The 19,116-nt window shown below is 43.7% G+C and overlaps 4 protein-coding genes across 12 annotated transcripts; 1 reads left to right on the plus strand and 3 right to left on the minus strand.

Moving 5' to 3' along the window:
• Positions 1-70: 70 nt before the first annotated feature.
• On the plus strand, positions 71-1,764 carry LOC119550331 (ER membrane protein complex subunit 8/9 homolog). The gene is made up of 2 exons (XM_037858946.1): positions 71-358; positions 1,022-1,764. The coding sequence occupies exons 1-2, from the start codon at positions 161-163 to the stop codon at positions 1,433-1,435; spliced, it is 612 nt and encodes a 203-aa protein (XP_037714874.1). The 5' UTR covers positions 71-160; the 3' UTR covers positions 1,436-1,764.
• Positions 1,501-8,803, minus strand: LOC119550330 (phosphatidylinositol 4-phosphate 5-kinase type-1 alpha). 9 transcript variants are annotated; one of them, XM_037858940.1, is made up of 17 exons: positions 8,447-8,800; positions 8,087-8,121; positions 7,850-7,999; positions 7,153-7,350; positions 6,953-7,095; positions 6,365-6,886; positions 6,205-6,309; positions 6,006-6,138; positions 5,792-5,879; positions 5,346-5,408; positions 5,176-5,193; positions 4,924-5,010; positions 4,376-4,648; positions 3,202-3,418; positions 2,823-2,995; positions 2,647-2,732; positions 1,501-2,408 (listed from the first exon to the last, which is right to left on the minus strand). In XM_037858940.1, exons 1-17 carry the CDS (start codon positions 8,532-8,534, stop codon positions 2,400-2,402), a joined length of 2,388 nt encoding a protein of 795 aa, XP_037714868.1. In that variant the 5' UTR covers positions 8,535-8,800; the 3' UTR covers positions 1,501-2,399. The 9 variants fall into 9 exon arrangements, with proteins under 9 accessions (XP_037714868.1, XP_037714873.1, XP_037714872.1 ...); XM_037858945.1 differs by lacking the exon at positions 2,647-2,732 and having other exon boundaries at positions 2,895-2,995; XM_037858944.1 differs by lacking the exon at positions 2,647-2,732.
• Positions 8,804-9,472: 669 nt separating this feature from the next.
• LOC119550155 lies at positions 9,473-13,291 on the minus strand. Its single transcript, XM_037858666.1, has 6 exons — positions 12,543-13,291; positions 12,281-12,474; positions 12,021-12,183; positions 10,913-11,021; positions 10,662-10,843; positions 9,473-9,971 (listed from the first exon to the last, which is right to left on the minus strand). Exons 1-6 carry the CDS (start codon positions 12,604-12,606, stop codon positions 9,892-9,894), a joined length of 792 nt encoding a protein of 263 aa, XP_037714594.1. The 5' UTR covers positions 12,607-13,291; the 3' UTR covers positions 9,473-9,891.
• A 416-nt stretch (positions 13,292-13,707) lies between these two features.
• On the minus strand, positions 13,708-17,558 carry LOC119550296 (fork head domain-containing protein FD3). Its single transcript, XM_037858890.1, has 2 exons — positions 16,571-17,558; positions 13,708-15,460 (listed from the first exon to the last, which is right to left on the minus strand). The coding sequence occupies exons 1-2, from the start codon at positions 16,915-16,917 to the stop codon at positions 14,404-14,406; spliced, it is 1,404 nt and encodes a 467-aa protein (XP_037714818.1). The 5' UTR covers positions 16,918-17,558; the 3' UTR covers positions 13,708-14,403.
• Between the last annotated feature and the right edge of the window lie 1,558 nt (positions 17,559-19,116).

Genomic DNA, 19,116 nt, shown 5'->3' on the forward strand with positions numbered 1-19,116 from the left:
TAGTTGAAAACCCAATAGGACTCCAATTTGGTATTTTATATGGTATGTTTAAGGTACTTGGTGTATTTTAACGGTGACGGCACGGTCATACTGCCTAATTGTCGAATTCCAATTCATGTTTTATTTTTTGCCGAGTAAATTGTGATAATAATCAGAGAAAATGTGCGACTACAAGATCTCGGAGCGGGCCTACACCAAGTTGGTGTTCCACGCGGCCAAGTACCCACACCAGGCGGTCAACGGACTGTTGCTGGCCGAGAAGAACTCGAAGGGCTCCCTGGTGGAAATCGTGGATGCGATTCCACTTTTTCATCAGTGCCTCCATGTCACCCCCATGGCGGAGGTGGCCCTCATGCAGGTAATTGCCAATTGCCGGCCCCACAAGAACCAATAAACTCTAATCCGGTCAGCAATGTTGAGCAGAAGCACCCAGTTACCTATGATAAGTACATACATACATATGGAGAGAAAATATTTATGATCTCGAATCTTCAACCAACTCCCCGTCCCCTAGTTAAGATATGGAAAATCCCAACTTCTATCCATCCATAGTTAATTTATGATTGAATGAATAACCTTATCAAATTAACATGCAGATCCCTTTGTTTCTTCTACCAGGATCTTTAAACTTACATTTATAATATAAATTGTATATTCCATCTTTCAAGTTAGTTATAAGTTAGTTATTCAGCAAAAAATGGAAAACTTATAATGTTATATTTATGTTTTCTCTATAAATGTACCTTGCACCCCACGATGCTAAAATAATACAAATAAAAATGCCTGCCTATATTGTTGACTGCTTAGATAAACCCAGATTATCTTATAATTTAAATGTTGAGTCATTTGAAAATAAAAGAAAATCTATTGAGTATGCCAATAGCCTCTTATAGAAAATAAATAAAGCGATAAAAAAAAAGAGTTTTAAACTCAACCACTTAGATGACTTATTTCAAATAATAACCATTTCCAAGCATCAAACTTTATGTGACCCATTTAATTAAACAAACTCTCATTTTAGATTGATGCATACGCCGAGCGCGAAGGACTGGTGATCGGCGGCTACTACGCTGCGCCGGAGAACTTCTACGACAACCAGGTGGACAAGACCCCAGCGGCCAAGATTGCGGACAAGATCCAGGAGAACTTCAAGAACGCCTGCTTCGCGGTGGTGGACAACAAGTTGATGACCCTGCAACACGACCGTGCCGCCATTCAGGTTTACAACTGCGCCGGAGACTCCGGAACCCGGTGGTCAAAGGCCAAATTCACACTGTCGCAGGCATCGCAAACGTTGGAGGGCGTATCGCTGCTGCTGAAGCGCGGAGCCATGCGCGATCTGGTGGACTTTGATAACCATTTGGACAACCCGGAGAACGACTGGACCAACGACTTCCTGAACCAGTCGCTCAACGATCTTCAGAAACTGTACTAGTCGCCTGTTTTTAACGTACGTTTGTTTTAGTCTAGCAAATTTGCATTCGAGGGAACACGCCGGAATTTCAACCTTGCAATTTAATTTATTGTAATTACATTTGGATTTCAGTAATCTTTAGAATAATGCATATAAGTTAAATAACATTCAACTAATTAATAAATAATCAATTCTTTCATCATGTATGAGTCGAATGTTGTCTACAGTCCGTGTCCGTCCGTTGGTGTATGTAATATCTCATGTAAGTCATGTTCCGTTCTGTTTTTTTGTGTTGAGTAAACCTAAGCGCGTTACAATTATCGTTAATAAATACAGATGAATAATATGTATATAATTTTGCTCTTGGTTTGTCTGGCTTGTAAATTGAAATATTTTACAATAATATTGTAATATCGCGATTGCTGATTATACATAGGTATACATAATACGTACTTATGTGGATATATCGGAGATCGAAAGTATCGCAAAAACGTTTATTCATATAATTTCAGTGTATTGTATATTTCCATATTATCTGATCGAACGCATAACGAACTCTTTACACCGTACACTAAACGTATAGGGGAACGGGATAACGGATCTCGGATCTCCAACTGGATGTCATCCTGCGCACTTTACTCATATTTGATTTGCCATCTATTTGCTTTATGCTTCTGTAGTTCTGTATATGGGGAGTATGCTCTTGTTTTGTGTATAATATCATTTGCAGTGTTGATTTATGTCTTTGATGGGTAGTTTTCACCCGATGTCCGCTGGAAAGGATGGGCAGGTGTGGGTGTGGTCGTGGGCGTGGGCATGGCATGGAATTCTGTACTACGTGGGGCGCCTTTTGATTATATCCTAGCTATACAAGTGCGCCTGAACACGCAAGCATAATCAGTATGTAAGAGTATGAGGCATTTCTCTGTCCACATCGTGATATTTCTGGGTTGGTGTGTCTTGTGTTCCGTCATCACATGCTATGTTAGTTGATCTATAAGAATGCAATAGAGAAGTTGAGGATCAGTGGTATGTCGAGGGGGAATGCAGAGTGGTAGAACACCCAAACGGAAGATGGATAGCAATTTTGGAAAAAGTCTCATAATGTACGATTTTACAAGGGCATGTGTGCAACTATCTTGGTGGATGTGATGTGTAGTGGGTGCTGCGGATCGGGAGGTTTCTATGTGTGCTTGGGATCGTATCTAGAGTTGGCCTCCTCTGATATTTACCATTCCCGCGGACAGAGAGTTGATGGCATCTTCCACCGTCGGCTTGTGTCGATCGATTTTAGATGAGTTTATGGGCGAGAAGTTGTCTACGATTGCAAGCGTGAACGAATACACATATACAGATAGATATAGAAACACAAAAAGCGATTTCAAAGCAAATCTCAAGTGCCAATTACCGAGATCACCACTCGAACTGGAGTCCGTAAAACTGGGTGTGCCCTCTGTCCATGTGGGAGTGGAGCCCTCACCTGAAGCGGGCGGCGTCCAGGCCAATCCGCCGCGGGACCCGTACTGGCTGCTCGATGACGTGTCCACCGCCAGCAGTGTATCCAGATGGACTTCAGAGACGCTGGAAAAATATGTATTTTTAAGTATAGGTAACCAGTATAATAGTTCATTCAGAAGAGTAGAGGATGCAATTTTTAAGGAGGCATAGCTCTAAGGATTAATGTAAACTCAAAATCGTTAGGGGTTATTTTAAATATAAGGATTTTTCTAGCTAAAGATACATTTACACTGTTACATTCATAAACTGTAACCCATTAAGATTCTCACCTCACGATGTCCTCCTTGTAGGAGCCTCGATAGGCGGGTCCGATGTTCATCTTGCGATCCAGGTAGTAGGACTGCTGGTGCTGCTGCGACTGCTGGTGATGGTGATGATGATGATGCGACCGGCGCCCTATCGACGAGGTGCTGTTCTTGTTCGAGCTGTCCTCGGAGATGTCGTCAAAGGCGGGGGGAGGAGTCGAGCTGCATGAGGGCGTTGTGCCTAGCGATACAATGATCAGAGCAAAATGTACAACGGAATGAGTGGCAGAAGTACACAGTATAAGAAATCTAGTAGAGATATAGTTTTGGGTTATGATATTGTGTGGTTGGGTAAGCGAGGTGCAAGCGAGAAGCTACTCCCGTCCCAGTCCGCGTCCCGTCGATCCCTGAGTGCCCTCGCTCTCTGGTATCGTCGAAGGCGCTGCCTTGGGCGCCCTTCTCTTTCCCCGTCTCGCCGGCTGTGAGGGAGATTTCTCCGGCGGTTCCACGACAGGAAGTGGATCTGCAAGCTTGGGCAGGGGTCTTTTAGGGCGACGGTCCGCCTCCAGCTCCCGCTTCACCTCCAGAAACGCACTAACCGACTGGAGGAGATTATCCTCCTCCTGGTTTTCACAATCCTCGCCACCGAGCGCCAAATCCACGTAGTGAAAGTAGCGCTTCCGCCTCTGTTGCCGCTCCAGCTTCTCCTGATTCGCTCGCCTGGGCGAACGCTGGCTGGGAATACTGCCCGAGGATCGGGATCGTCCGGATCGATAGCTCTCCGCTCTAATGGGCGGAAAGTTCCGAATGATGGAGCCCACTGATGAACGTTCGCTGCGCGCCACAAAGCTGTTTTGGCGCTGGAAGATGTCCACATGGTTGAGCAGTCGAGGCTGCTGGCGCCGGAAACTGCTCTCCGACCGAGCCATGGAATAGGCGGAGTGCAGCGAGTCCCGGCGCCGCAGCGAGGAACTCCTCAGAAAAGACACCGTGGGCTCTGGCAAAGGAGCAGATGGAGTAGGTGGAGCACGTGGAGCACTGTTGGGAGCATCGAAGAGGTCGTGCAGCTCCAGCCAATCCCGGACATTGCTGGGCGAACGACGATCCCCGAATCGCGGCATGCTCTCGGTGGCTGGCACCTGGAGGGTGTGGGTGTGTGCTGGTGCCGGGTTGGGATTAGTGTGGTGCGGTTCTGTACCTGGTGTCGTCCGATCCTGGGCATCCTTGCGCCGCGGGGAGCCACGCGGTGGCACTGGCGGAGGCACGCGCGTCTTCAGATTACTGGCCGCCGGAGTCCGCTGCTTGACGGGCGGAGGTGCCCGCTCGCTGGTGCCACTGCCACTGGCTGGGCCGAGGGCAGTTGCTCCTCCGCCGGCTCCTCCTGCCGCTCCCGCTGGCGTGGGCTCGGTGGTGGGCGGCTTGGCAGGCTGGTGAATCTTGCCACTACTGTGAGAGTGCGAAGCGTGAACCGCTGGGGAAATGAAATGAGTTTTGATTTAAGATATACCATTTAGGAATCTAAACAAAGTTTTTAGTTCTCTATAAAAACGATGGAGTATTCACTTAGGATTGGGCTATGCCAGCATCTTATGCACATAAGATCCGCGAATTCTTCAGATTCAATGGCTTAGGGTTGCCACCATCACATCGGAATTAAAAATGGTACATCATAATCGCTGGTTCAGGACTTATAGCGTAATAACACTTCCTGCTCTTAATTATATTTTTATTTTTAGCTTAACTTACGCCTCGTGGCCACCTCGTTGTCGCTGTCGATGGAGCGCTGTATGGCCTTGGAAAGGCTTTTTCTCTTCGAAGGCGAATGCTTGAGCGCTGCAAAAATTAGGCAGAATCAGTAATTAGTTAATGGTCGCTTTCAGAAGGCACAATAGGAAATTAAGGTTCAAAAAGCATAGCACTTTGAAAGCAACTATGCGAAGCCAAGAGCAATACGGTTGCCGGGATGCCAAGGAGGCCAGGAATGTGAGGTCAACTAACGTGAGATTGAGAGACATGCTTTGGCGTCCGTTTCGAAATCATATAAAACCAAGTGGTGAATACAAAACATCGTTATTAAACTCTATAAAATACTCAGTAAAAAAGGTGTAAGTAAAACTCAAGTGAGAGATAATCAAAATTTAAAAGACATCGACCATTAGTTTGTTTACCTATATAGCTGGTTACCAAGGTACGAAATTTTCTGTGGTTCCCTTTGATCTCTGGGAGATCCACTATATGCGTAAGTGTGGGGTGAATGCATTCGAGACATGGTCAAAAAGAAGAAGCAGAGAACAGAGCGGTTTGTTGGTGGATATTGATTCGATGTCGAGAGATCGCTTCGGATCGGCGTCTACTCAGGCCAAGTGTACCATATTGCATTTTTGCAGCACATCAATCGATTAACCAAAATTAGCAAGCTACGAGTGTCTAAATGGTGTTCGGTGTGTGAATGTTAATGGTGTGGTGTGTACGTTTGTGTTCTTGGCTAAGTATCTACTCAAAAATGTCTGAAATCGGAACTCGGAACTGAGTGCTTGCATAACTCGGCCAACTGCACACAAAAATGCCTTACAGTACGAGTACTTAGCCCGACTTCCACGACCGGCCCACTTACGGGAGGGTATCTTGCGGAACACGGTCTTGGCCATGAAGTTTTGGAATCTTTGAGCATAGAACGAGGGCCGGCACACCGATACGGTTTCCTGGAAGAATCGGTAAAAGGAGATGTTAGTGGGGGATGGAACTTAGAACTGCTAAATAAAATCTTTAATACTTAAAAAACCCTATATACTAAAGTGGGTTAAACTTATATTCTATGAATATCTCACCCCATCGTGTATGATGCTTTTGAATGTGTGCTCCAGTTTCTTTTTTAGCCTGTAGGACTGCAGAATATCGATAATACCGATATAAAGCAGCAGACGTTCGCCTTTCTCACTCCTCGCTGGAATCCCACCAGGCCTAAAATACGATTAAATGATTCCTTAAGATTTTTGGATAATATAGTTGGAAAACCGTAGTACTCACGGCACATCCTCCTCGTCGTCGATGGGTTCGCTCTCCGCCTGAATGCTCTCCATGGCCGTGGAATGGGCCACCAGTCGCTGCCGATTCACGGACCTGTATGCCGCACTGGGTTAGCTCTTTAGATTGATCCAAAATTAACCGAATAAGCCGAGATACTCACTTATTCCTACTGATGCCCGTGGCCGCATCACGATCCTTGCCATCGCCCTCAAGGGCGTCCAGGGGATCGTCCACATCCACGTCGGAGTCCTCGGCCAGTGGAGCCCTCTGGGGTTTCCTTAGCTCACTCTGCTTTTCCTTAATAGCCACGTCCAGATTGTGAACACCGAGGAGCAGGGAGTAGTCCATGATCTTGAAGGACTCTAGTACTGTACAGTCGCGCTGAATGGTCTTGATCAGTGCGGAGTAGGTCTCGGCCTCCAGGAATATGCCATTGGGATGCTGCTCCATGAAGTCGAGGTCCTTATACGTGGGTGACTTTTTGGCCCGTTCCGCCTTGTTGGCCTTACGCTTAAAGGTCGAACCCTTTAGATCGTACTTCAAGTGCATCCTTACGGACGAGGGCAGCAGGTTGTTCATGACCACCAGGCGAATATTTTTGGCATTGCTCGTCTGCAGGCAGTACAATCCGAAGAACTTTGGCAATAGCGTGCGCGGATTTTGATTTAGATTCATATAGTAACTGGAAAGGTGATTATAGATTATAGTTTAAAGAGTTTTTCAATGGTTGATTGTAGAGGCCACCCACCCAGGCAGTAGTTTCTGTAAGAATTCGCCCTCTTTGTGTTGCACCGTCTTGATGATGAACTCGTCGTCGGTTGTCAGGTAGAATATAGAGCCGGAAGCACCAGGATTGGACAGTTCCCGCAGCGGGGACGTGCACATGGACATCTGCAAGGGTAAGCCATTAGTATCTTCGGTTTTAGCGCTATATCATTACCCACTTACCATAAAATCATCTGGCTGGATGCCAAACAAATCCCGAAAGTAACGGAATGCAATGGGCGCGTAGATCTTGTATCTAAACTCGCTGTAGTGGTGGGCAGGTGTAAGGCTAGAACCCTCTGGCGGAAAGGTGATGCTCTCGATTTCCCAGAAGTCCATCATAAGTAGATCACGCTTGGGCTTCGAGGCTAGACTGCCGACCTGATGTAGATTTTATAAAAAGTTCATTACGGCTTGGATAATCTTTGGATGTGAGTCTATTTAAAAACCTCTTTTACTTATAACGTTAATTTTCTACTCATACTTAATTTAGCGATTAAGAACCTCTAAAGACTATTAAATTCATAATAATATTGTTTTAATAAAGTGATAATTAGAATAAACTACATTTCTTGTATATAAGAAAATTCTCAAAATCATGTTATCGTATTTTACATAACTCATCTGATAAGATATTAGAAAAATATATATTTTAATCAGAAAATCAGCAAGATAGCCGTGTCATAAATAAAATATTTTAATTGTTAAACTGTGGCCTAGAAAATGTAGTGCTATCCATGGGACTTTAAGATTCAAAGTACACCGCAGACCTATTTAATGGCGATTTTGTAGGTCTTGGCTCTAGAGACCAATGTGGCACGGCACACCCAAATATGTAAATTGTAGTACTATAACCCAGTTTTCCCTTGCTAAATCTTACAGTGTGCTGGATTCCCAGTTGGATGGAGCCCATGATCTGCGACGTCTGGATCTTCTTGTACGTAATCTCGCCGCCCTCGCCGACGCGTCTGTGGCCAATCTTGCGCTCCTTGTCCGCCTTGCTGGCCCCGCGATTCGGTCGGTTGCCCAGCTGGTGGATGATTGGAGGGAAAGTAATTGACCCCATTAGTTCGGATTGGTATTGGACTGACCTCGAGGCCAAGGCGGATGTACTTACGTCGGGCGATGAGTTTCCCACATGGTCGTTGGAGGCTAGGGGAAGACGAACAGAAAGATTTTATTATTAGGAGTCTTGATTAATTCAGGCCATGGTGACGCAGTCGCCTGGTCAATCACCGCAACTTGAACTTGGCCAGGCTACTTTCGGCCAACTTTCTTTTGTTATCAATCCAAAAATATAAATACGAAGCGATGGAAGACCGTTCGACAAGTGCGGGGGTGGATTCACGAATCACATTCACGCTTTTTCCTTCACGCGAGACACATGCGCCAGGGGCACTTCCATTCGCCAGTCATTGATTTTTTTTTCGACGCTGGGGAAAATTGGGTGACGGACTGACGGATAATATGTAGTTACCATTACTGGGCTCAGCCAGCTTGGCCTGCGACGCCGAGGAGCTGTCCATGTCGATGGTGTTGATGGTGTCGCCATCGCCGGAGGCCATCGTGCTGCGACGTGCTCCGGGTGTCCTGTTCTTCCCTCTTCCCACTTCCTTCCTCCGTCGAAGGGGCTTCACTAGGACATGCTTTCGGGCTGGGTTTTTATGGCTATTCCAGGGCTGATTTCACGTTTTCCGATCTTTGGGGATTATCCAATCAATTGGGTTGACTGCGGAGCAGGAACCTTGGCTCTCGTCTGGCGCTGGCGTCAACGTTTTCGCTGTCTACGGTGATGGTGATGTTGATGGCTCCGCTGCCACTGCTGTCATTTTCACTGCATACTCATAGGCACACTGGAAGGCCTGGAAGGTCGGCCGTGCTGGAAGGGTGTGCGCAGGAACAAGCGCAGGGTTGCACTCGCAGATATTCTGAAATGCGGAGCATCCGCAATATTTTTAGACCCGCGAAGAATTTAAAACGTTTGCATTTCCCTTATAATTATTTAGAATGTCAAAAAAGTTAGTATTAATTTGGAAAGTTTTTATTATATTTGATTTTCCTCTATACTTTACTCCTATTGGGCTGGAATTACGAATTGCAATTGTAAAAAGTTACTTACAGATCAATTTTGATCCGCAGTATCAGTTGAGATTCCTTAGTGATGCTTAGAGAAAAAATGTCTTTAGTAATCATTTGGTCAGTATTAACAAGTTATATCTGTCCAATAAAATTTAATTGGAAAATAAATTATTTTGACTTCTTTTTGGATCCTGTCTGCTAGCGAATTAGACTATTTTCCCCACTTCTACAATACTCTATTCAAATTGTATCCACTTATTTTTCTGTACTTGATCAGTTCTCTGGAACATATTTTATCCATTAAATTCCATTCATTAAAAAATGTTGTGTTTATAAGTCCTACGTTGATTTATTTATTATATGTCTTGAATGCAAGCTCGATATCGTAATTTTACAATAAAAATACAATTTTAAATTTAAAATTTATTAGCAAAGAAAAACAACGACGAAGGCGGTTGGTTTAATGCACTTTTAATGTTTCATTCCATTTTTTATTAGTGTTTTTTGTATTCAATTAGACCTATACATCATATATAACTATCATATATATATATTTTATTTATGTGGTAAATATATGAATACAAGAATTTCTTGTTATGTTTTACTGTTGTTTTTTTGTTTTGTGTTTTCATGGGTTTGTTGCTTACGCATTGTGGTGTTTGTTTCTTGTTTGAGTTTCATTCTCCTTACAATTACATGCATGTACAAAATAAGCGCTTTTTTTTTAAAAATACCGCAAAAAATTACGTTTATCCGTTAAAAGTCTATTAAAAATTAGAGAGTATCAAAGTTTCTAGACCAAACATAAAAACAAATGTAGCCTACATCAAAGACACTACCAAACTAACTGCTTAGAGCTAAGGATGCGATGGACATGACTACGGCGACCGTTGTCCATTTGCGTTGTATAGTTGAGGCCTTATCTGCAACGAGAGAAGAATTCTTTTAAAATCAGAAAATTAGGGTGGACCTTAGTTGCTTAGAAATTTGTAAGATCCCACTGTAACCCACTTATAAGACATTGTAGGCTTTCCAATTTCATTGTTTAAAGTAAATCACGGCATTGCTGGCTTTGATAACATTTAATTTAATCTAGGTGATGTAGATAGGAATATGATTCCTTTGTATTAAATTCTAACTTAAGTAAGGGTCGTGTGAGACATTTTTAAAAAACTTTAAGACTATTGCGCAATGCTAATTCTTTAAAAAAATGTTAATTTTTGAACACATTTGTTGAACCCCAAAATCGACCGTACTTAATGGTGCGAATAAGAGTCTATTATGTTGACCACCCTAAATTAGTCAATTAGCCAATTCCAAAGTAATCAGTTACACATTATTACTTATATGACAAAAAAAAGAATTTTAAGTTTTATAAAATATTAATATTGCCGGTAAATCCTCGTTATGGACTATAATTACAATATAATCAAAAACCTAACTTCAAGTAGACAACAAACTTTATCACTAAGAAGAAAGCTAGTCTTATAATTGGAAATCTTAATGTGTATTTCCCTTTATAACAGTTGTATTTCCCTTTATAACAGTTGTAAAAGTCACGAGAAACATTATCAGTAAATATCGTTTTCTAGCCCCGGCTTACCTGTACTTACCATAAAAAATAGTCTCCCGGCGCTTGGTGTAGTTGGTGCCAACCAGGACGAACGCACAGGTGATCGGGGTGGGGGACTCGAGTTGATCTCTAGGAATGCGGGTGCGTACGGTCATGCTGTACAGGCCACTGGGGTCCTGGTCCAACTGCGTCAGCACCGTGTCCAGTATGTGGGTGTCAAACCTGCAAGGGGAGCGATTTAAATCAGGTGCTATTCAATTTCGCAGGCCACAAAAGGTGGGCTCATCTTACATGACCGAGAGCATGGGTTGCGGAAATACGTGCTGGACCGCACACATAATGTCCACGTCCAAACGCGATCCGCTCATCCGCGCTTCCAGCATGAAATCCGACTCAGGAACTGTCGGTAGTGGGCAATGGGCAATGGGCAGTGGGCAGTGGGTGTGTAGAGTGTGGTAGAGCCGCCAGACAGGAGCCAAAAAAAAACGAAAAGTCGTGAGAATTAATCAAGTGTCAAACTAAACAACGAACACAAAAAACAAGAAGAAACAAAGCAGTGTCCCAAAGAAAAGCACAAAACAGCACAAACAACCCATGGTTCCGGACACCGCAGAGACTGCCACCTGACACGCATGCAAATATGAAAGCGAATCACACGTGCCACACAGACGGGGCCCATCACCTGCACCGGAAGAAACGAGTAGACCCCAGACCACAGGGACTAAACTTAATTGAGCGTTTATAAACCTAAAAGAACTAAACTTGATACTAGAAAACCTAAACTAAGTTAAACTGGGAACAAAAATATTATCACTAAAAATAAAAGTTAGGTACTTTAGTTAGGTACTCTATAAACTGTATTACTTTAAAAAGAGTATTTTAAATTTGTACATTACAAAATGTTCCCTACTTCCCTCGCTTAAACAACAAGAAAAGGAAACTTGCCATTTATATTCCCGAAAATAAATATTGCTGACTCAGGAAGACAAAGATAAAAACATATGGGGTTAGATAATCTTAATTACAGTTTGTAAAGAAAAAGAGTGGGGTATACAATATATGTAAGTAGAAGACCTAAAACTAAAAAAGGGCCCACGGCTGAACTCACAAAAGGCTAATGGCGAGGAGGAATAAAGAAGAGCGTATTAAGGTAAGGCTTTCTTGACTTTCATAAATGGCTTGAAAGTACATAAATCATAATTTTGTCTCCCCGTGTAAACAACATCACAAACACCTATGCAAACACAAGGGACCAAGTCAAGATGGGGGAGGGCAAGTGGGCCGATAACCCGCCAGAAACACCACCTAAGACCTTTAAACCCCCCAACCGTAACCACCCCCACACCACACATCTTTCAACGCCGATCCTTTTTCTTTTCGCTGTGGTCGTGACACCCACCGATTATTTGCAAGCGGGCACTCCGCTTATCCGTGGACTCAAAGGTCTGCACCGCACAGGTATACTCCCCCGTCATGTTCCAGTCGGGATTCTTTATCGATATAACACCGGGACTGCCCTCCATAGTGAACATTTTGTTGTCTATCTTCGACTTCATGAAGCCCTACATAATCGCAAGAAAAGAAGTGAGACAAAGACAAGACGGTGTTCGATTAATCGTAATTAATTTTGGTGAGACGGTGACCCCATATGTGACTCACCATGGCGAACCCCTTGACCGAGGGTATCCATTGGTAGATGGAGTGGTTGTTGAACAGCCACTTGAGGACGAATCCCTGCTCCCGCGGCCCGATCTCCACCTCGCAGTCGAGGACCAGTGGATCGGGTTCGTGGTTCCGGAGCAGCGTGTAGGTGCGTGGCACCCGCAGGTTGGTGATGCGCACCGAACGAGTGACTGGGGATTACCAAGGGGGATTACTTATGGGGGTTTACCCAAGGATGCTTAACGGAGGATGGGCTCACCCGAGAGTAACGTGAGCACGGCCAGCAGCGTAGCACACAGCCCACGGCCCCGCCAGCCCGCCATGTCTACTTTGCGACCTGGTCCACGTCCGTTCCTTCCGCTGGACACTCCAGCTCCTGATCCTTCCGTGCGCTGGGGATGCTTCAACCGTCTCCGTCGTCGTCGTCGTCGTTGTGTGTTTGGCAGTTAAAACTTTTTGGGGGGATGGACGTAAATACCTATCGTTGTCCTATTTTGCAGACATTTAATTGGATACTTTGGTTGCACTCATTATCACCAATCTAATCACAGCAGCAGCAGGAGCGAGAGCAGGGGGTTGGGATGCTCTTTCCTGGGGATACGGGCACTGACTGGTAAAAACTTTTCTCGCCTCGCTGAGCTCAGCACCTCTTCCGCAGCATCAACAGCAGCAGCTCCTTGCAGGACATCTCGGTAGGGGTCGGCAAGTTGCAACTATTGCAATCTCCCTTTATGGCCCGGGCCATTTAAAGTTTTGCCCACATAGACCACTTTTTGTTGGCGAAAAATCGACTTTTTGCCGTCCACATAGGTATATATTCGTGTGTTTTGCGGTAGTGTGCGTGCGAATGGAGTCCGCGGGGGCGAACTGTGCCAAAAAAGGAGTTCGTACACTCGGCGTACCGCGTGAGTTCTGCTGCCGACTACGGATACCAATAGTTAGTGTTGGTATCTTTCATGGCACACTGTTGTCGTTGTTGTCCCGCTTCCAGGCGCAGCTTTTAATGTTTTAACACTGGAAAACCGCGACCACGGAGAGTCGAGCTTTCGTTTGGTAGAGCTGCGCTTGATATGGCGTCCTATGGCCAAACAACTTCGTCCTGCGCCAAATCAGCTGAGCGAAAACCAGTGCGCAGGCGCTAAGGCCGACGTGATTTCCAGCCAGGGGTGCCATATCTCAGACACCTTTACAGGGCGGTAAATTCAAATAGCTTGAAGCATTCTCATTGAACACAAAAGATAAACCAAATTTTTATTTTAAAATAACAAAACAAATATTACTTTAAGAACTGGTAATTTAAAATGTAAAATACAACACAGAAAAGTTATAAGTTAAGACTTAAAACTGTACAAAGTTACATTTTAATTACGATTTTTTGAATTCTTCACTTTCAGTCTAACATGAGAACGAGAAAAACGAGCCCAAAGCACTCCAGCTATTGTTTTTCTTATAAAACTTAAACATAAAATAGTACTTTCCTTATTAATACAAATTTAAGTTAAGAAATACGTAAACTTTCTAAAATAATATTCATTTAACATAACTTAACTTAGGTACTTACCTTTCCAATTGGCATCTCTCATTAGGAAATATCATTCCTAATAGCAATGTAAACTATTGTTATGTTGTTTATTCAATTTTCAATAACATCAGCAAAATTCTTAGTCTAATTTATAGTTAATAGTGTTCCTCTTGCTTGGATGTGTTACAGTTACACGCACACACACGCACACTTACACATGATTAGTACTTGCATGATAGATATAGGTCTAGAAACTAGAATCTAGTATCCAGATCTCTAGAATTCGCGTTAAAAGTATGCTATAAATGTGCAATGCATCAGATTTACATAGATATACGCGCCGATATATGTATAGTACGTAAGTGGACTGGCAACTATAGCGTTGGCTTTGATTTGGTCGCATTTAAAAACTGGTGTGCTGGCTCCTACATCCTACAGATACACCTACTGATCACTACATGCTGCTCGGATTCCGTTCGTGGAGAGGGGTTGAGTGTTAAAACGTGCTTAGATCGAAACTGAAATCACCTTTCAATGGACTGTACACAAGCCAATCGGTTTTTGGGGGGAAGCTCCGGATGGTCTCTGGGAATCCCGCCTAGTCGCTGGCCTCCTCCTGGCTAGCACCATGATGCAGGTGGTGGCCAATGAGTGTCTCGATGCGGAAGTCCTTGGCACTGGTCTGCTTGCTGGTCCGCAGGACGAGGGGCTCACTATCGAAGCGAGTCCTTGGACTGGATCTAATGCCCGGTGGCGAGCTGCCGGACGCCTCTGCACTCTCGAAGATCAGCGCATCCGGCGGTGGATCCAGGCGATTTGTACAGGCACTGTCCACCGAATCCGAGATATGTGAATCCTCCTGCTCGTTGCCGCTCTCCACGTCGATCTTGTCCTCGCAGGAGTCGTCGTCTCCCTCGGCCTCCGCGTCGGCCTCTGTGTCTGCATCATCGTTGTAGACATTGAGATCCATGTAGCCACCGCCCGAAAGTCTATCGGCGTAATCCCTGTGGCTGGAGATACCCGCAGCACTGGCCACAGTCGCCACATCGAAGGCGTAGGGGCTTTTGTACTTGGTGCCTCGGCTGCCCTCGGATCCACCACTACTACCTCCTCCTCCTCCACCGCCTGCTCCTCCGCCAGAGCCACTGCTGTGTGGCAGCGCATCCAGAGCATCCACTCCCCGACCGCGATTGATGAAGGGCAGCCGGTCGAACTTGTCACCCGACTGGCTTCCCTGGTAGAAAGATGCCTCGGCATTTGCAAAAAAGTTGAACTTCTTATCCGCCCGCAGAGCTGAGTCAAAGACATCCGCCGGGTTGTGAACCACATCGAAGTCCCTGTTTCCATTGAAGTTGGGCACATTAAAGTGCACCGGGACGAGGGGCACGGGCTTGCGGATCCAAAATGGAGACAGCGTTCCAAAGACCGCCGGAAAGGAGAAGCGCTGCATTGTTGGAGCTCGTTTGTATCGCTTCCGGCGACGCAGGAAACTGCCGTTGTCGAACATGTCCTCCGCCAGCGGGTCCAGCGTCCAGAAGTTGCCCTTTCCCGGATTCCCAGGCTCGCGGGGCACCTTTATAAAGCAGTCGTTCAGGCTGAGATTGTGCCGGATCGAGTTCTGCCAGGCGGGGAACTTGTCCTTGTAGTAAGGAAAGCTGAAAGTAAATTCGATAAGTATTTTAGAACCATTACTTTCTTTTTGCAAAAGCATTTTGCAACGGTAAGGTATTTCTAAGAGTATAACCAAACCATAAATCACCTCATGATTTAGAAAGCTTATAAATCAAAATTTATACGATTAACGTTGTGCTCTCTATAAATATTTTTACTACACTTTTTAAAATAGTTTTAATAGTTCATTTTAAATATGTGAATGTGTGTTTGTTCTTGATGTTTTTACATTAACATAGTTACGTTTACGTGATGAATGTATTTTGACATTGCAATAGTAAATAGTTAATTAATTATCAAAAATAGTAAACCTACCGTAAAATTTGCCATTTAAGTTTACAAAGTAGCTTCAAACTGTTGTTTATAATTCCCAACCGGGTCTATAACTCCGTGCACGAATACGCCCAACTCAAACTATTTAACTTACTTCCATAATAGCTGAAAGTCAAGTGCAAGCCACACCTCTAAAAGGTGAAAATCAACTCACTTTTGGAAAAGGTAGTTTTTGAAATAACCTTTTTTGTATATTACTTGTAAATTATTACTGTAGAATAGTAGGGTATCTATAAGTATTTAATTTACCATTTTATCAATTTTATATGAATTTACTGGAGAACTATAAAAAAGGACAATCGATAAGTTGGGCCCATTCTACACTTTTTTATAGTCATTTATATTTTTTATAGTAAACCTTAGGTAAACGTAATAAAGTAACTATTTCATGGGTCACATCGATGGCTTGCCCCACCGATGGCTTGCCCCAATTTAACTTTCATATTTCTAGTTTTCTAATGATTAACTTTTATATAATATGTTTAACTTCCTTGTTGTTCCTTACATTATAAGCCTTATTAATCTTTTGATCAGTGTCGGATTCACTACTGGGTTTTGCGGAGTGTTTTTAGATCCAGTTCTTTGTTGCATACTTTCAGAATATCACATTTCCTTTAACTTTAAAAAAACCCGCACTGGACCCGAATATAAACTTTAAAGGGTGTAAAACTATTAAAAAAAGTTGGATAACCACCATACCATTTTTGTGATAATGTTAGGAATATACTTCAAATCCCTACGTTTTCTTAAGGACCACTCACCGCGACATGATGAAGTCACAGATCCCGCTGAGAGTGAGCTTCTTGTGTGGCGACTGGAGAATGGCCATGGTGATGAGGGCGATGTAGGAGTAGGGTGGCTTAACCAAAGGACCGCCGGAGGATCCGGAACCATCTCCGCCGCCGGCACTGCTTCCGCCGATGGCCGACGGCTCAATGTCGCTGTCATCGCAGCCCATGGACATGGCCTCCGCGGCGGCGGCTCGTGAGGATGCACTGCATCCCATTCCGATGGCGCCGGAGGAGCCACCTCTGGAGCTTTTGATAAGCGGCGGCGAAAGGGAGACACTGTCGTGCAGAGTGTGCATGGGATCCGTACTGGTGTGCATTTTTGCGGGTGTTCACTGTAGTCTCTTGGAGCTGATGTTCACGTTTTACTTAATTTAGAGGACGCAACACTGTGTTATTTGACTATTTTGCTCAGGAACTGTGTTCGTTTTGGCGCATCACTAGCTTCACTTGGCATTTGCAATTGCATTTAACTTTATATTTAAATTGAATTTTTACTCTCGTTTCCGCTGGCGTTATCCTTCACCGTTAACCGTTAACTACTGTCACTGGCGTTTCCGTTTTGGCTCTTAGGCTAACTGTACATATGGCCAGCAGTGGAGTGGAGCGTGGAAAGTTGAAAGTGGAAACTCGGCTGGCGCGTCCGTCGTCGTGTCCGTTGAGGGCGGAATCCGCTGGCCAAATGTTAACTGAATCGCAACGAAAACGAAAATCTTCTCGCCCAAAATGTTTTTCTACATAACTCAAACATTTATTTATGAAAAACCGCTGCCATTGCCGCTGCCGCTGACGTTTCCCTGAGCTTTTGTGTCGCCGTTGCTGTGTTTTCGTATCTCGAATAACTGTGATTCTACTGCCGACGTCGCCGTCGACGCAGCCAGCATCCGGGCAGAGAAAGAGGCAGACAGAGCGAGATGGAGAGAGAGAGAGAGAGAGCAAGGCCTCTCTTTCCAGCGGGGGATGAGATGATATCCTGCGAACCAATCTATGGCGCCCTCGCTGTTGCCATCCCACTCTCACTCACAGCACATCCGTATGTGTGAGCAGGCACAAAATGGTGGAGTGTGCTGTAAATGTGATATTTGTGTTTTCCTCTCTCCAAACGGCGGCAAATTGGCAACGACTGCAGAAGCCAACATCGAGGGGGTGGGGGGGATAAACATTTTGCGCAAATTTAGATACCTTTTGCCGCTTTGACGTCGTGGCTCTTAATAATGTTTCATTATGTCAGCCACATGGAGGCAGGCGTCCTCCTGCTCCTCCTCCATCTTCCTCTTTCCCTCTTTTCTCTGCCCCCTCTTTTCGCCCTCTGCGCTCCTCTGCCCCAAATGTTATGCTTCAAATGTTGGCATTTTTATGTGCGAATGTTTTTCTAACCGTATGTCGACGTTTCTTGGTTTCTCTCGGTTCGTATTCTCATTCCCGCTCCCATCCCTATACACAGAAAGCAAAGAGGATATCACCAAATTGGTTACCTACTTAAACTTCCACAACTCAAAGCCTATATAGTTCAACTAGTGTTATTTATAGGTAGTAAAACTTCTCGCAAAACTAATTTTGTCACTCAACATGTCCATATATTTTACCTTTTTTGGGATCCTTTTATGAAAATGCGAATGTATTTGATGAATTGCTTTCCATGCCGGGATATAAAATGGTACCAAATTTGAATTAACAATATTATATGTTAAAATTTGAATATTAACGTTATTGATTAAGATACAAAAATAAATACATATCCACACAAGCAAATTTTCTTGGTCTAAAATACCAACGGAGATACTTCTGTAACTGTAAAAATAGTACTTTTAATATGTGATATTAAATATGTGTTGCTTTCTTGCTATTAAATAGTTTATCAACTACATCTATAATTCCCAACTGGTTCTAGCGCTCCGTGCAACAAGAGTCCCTAGTTAAAATCTGAAAAAATTGGACTTAACTTAAAACATATATTCAGTAAGGTATTCATTATACATATATATACAATAATAATTCAAATTAGTTATTAACTACAATCGATGTCTTGGGCACATTTTACTCTTTTGTAATTCGATGGGCTGTGACCATTTTACTTTTACACTGGTAAATTTGAGCAAGCTATTTTTGTTGTGTACTTTGGGCAACAACACAGTAACTTTCTCTGTAAACCATTTCACGTCTTTCCCATATTAAATGTTGTCTTTAATTGATATTACAATATTAAAGTTATATTAATTAGGCTCAAGAAAGTATTTGGTTATGAACCATTTTTCGTATAAAAAAGAATATTTTTTTTCTATACCCATTTGTTTTTTTTATAATTTTATAATTTTATTTTTTTTAATTTTAAATTCAAACGGAAATGCCTTATCAAAAAAAAATATTTTTGTTTTTCTCTCTGTGTTTTTTTGGGTGTGTAAGTGAGAGGGAATTGAATGCGCCATTTTTGCCAACATCCTCTAAACACAATGGGGGATACAAGAGTGTAAGAGAGAGAGAGAGAGAAACAGGGGGCAGACCGTACATGTGTTTGCTGT

Source organism: Drosophila subpulchrella, chromosome 2R (genome assembly GCF_014743375.2).
Source record: "Drosophila subpulchrella strain 33 F10 #4 breed RU33 chromosome 2R, RU_Dsub_v1.1 Primary Assembly, whole genome shotgun sequence".
Taxonomy (NCBI): domain Eukaryota; kingdom Metazoa; phylum Arthropoda; class Insecta; order Diptera; family Drosophilidae; genus Drosophila; species Drosophila subpulchrella.

What these genes read in the sequence shown, in the direction of transcription:
- LOC119550331 (XM_037858946.1), top strand. Translation starts at nt 161, where the DNA reads ATGTGCGACTACAAGATCTCGGAGCGGGCCTACACCAAGTTGGTGTTC. An exon ending in CGGAGGTGGCCCTCATGCAG is followed by an intron (nt 359 to 1,021) that starts GTAATTGCCAAT and finishes CTCTCATTTTAG; the next exon opens with ATTGATGCATACGCCGAGCG.
- LOC119550330 (XM_037858936.1), bottom strand. Translation starts at nt 8,534, where the DNA reads ATGGCCTCCGGCGATGGCGACACCATCAACACCATCGACATGGACAGC. An exon ending in TGGGAAACTCATCGCCCGAC is followed by an intron (nt 8,000 to 8,086) that starts GTAAGTACATCC and finishes ATCATCCACCAG; the next exon opens with CTGGGCAACCGACCGAATCG. An exon ending in CTTGGTAACCAGCTATATAG is followed by an intron (nt 5,011 to 5,345) that starts GTAAACAAACTA and finishes TAATTTTTGCAG; the next exon opens with CGCTCAAGCATTCGCCTTCG.
- LOC119550155 (XM_037858666.1), bottom strand. Translation starts at nt 12,606, where the DNA reads ATGGCGGGCTGGCGGGGCCGTGGGCTGTGTGCTACGCTGCTGGCCGTG. An exon ending in CAACCCATGCTCTCGGTCAT is followed by an intron (nt 10,844 to 10,912) that starts GTAAGATGAGCC and finishes CTCCCCTTGCAG; the next exon opens with GTTTGACACCCACATACTGG. An exon ending in CCGGGAGACTATTTTTTATG is followed by an intron (nt 9,972 to 10,661) that starts GTAAGTACAGGT and finishes CTCTCGTTGCAG; the next exon opens with ATAAGGCCTCAACTATACAA.
- LOC119550296 (XM_037858890.1), bottom strand. Translation starts at nt 16,917, where the DNA reads ATGCACACCAGTACGGATCCCATGCACACTCTGCACGACAGTGTCTCC. An exon ending in TGTGACTTCATCATGTCGCG is followed by an intron (nt 15,461 to 16,570) that starts GTGAGTGGTCCT and finishes ATTTACTTTCAG; the next exon opens with CTTTCCTTACTACAAGGACA.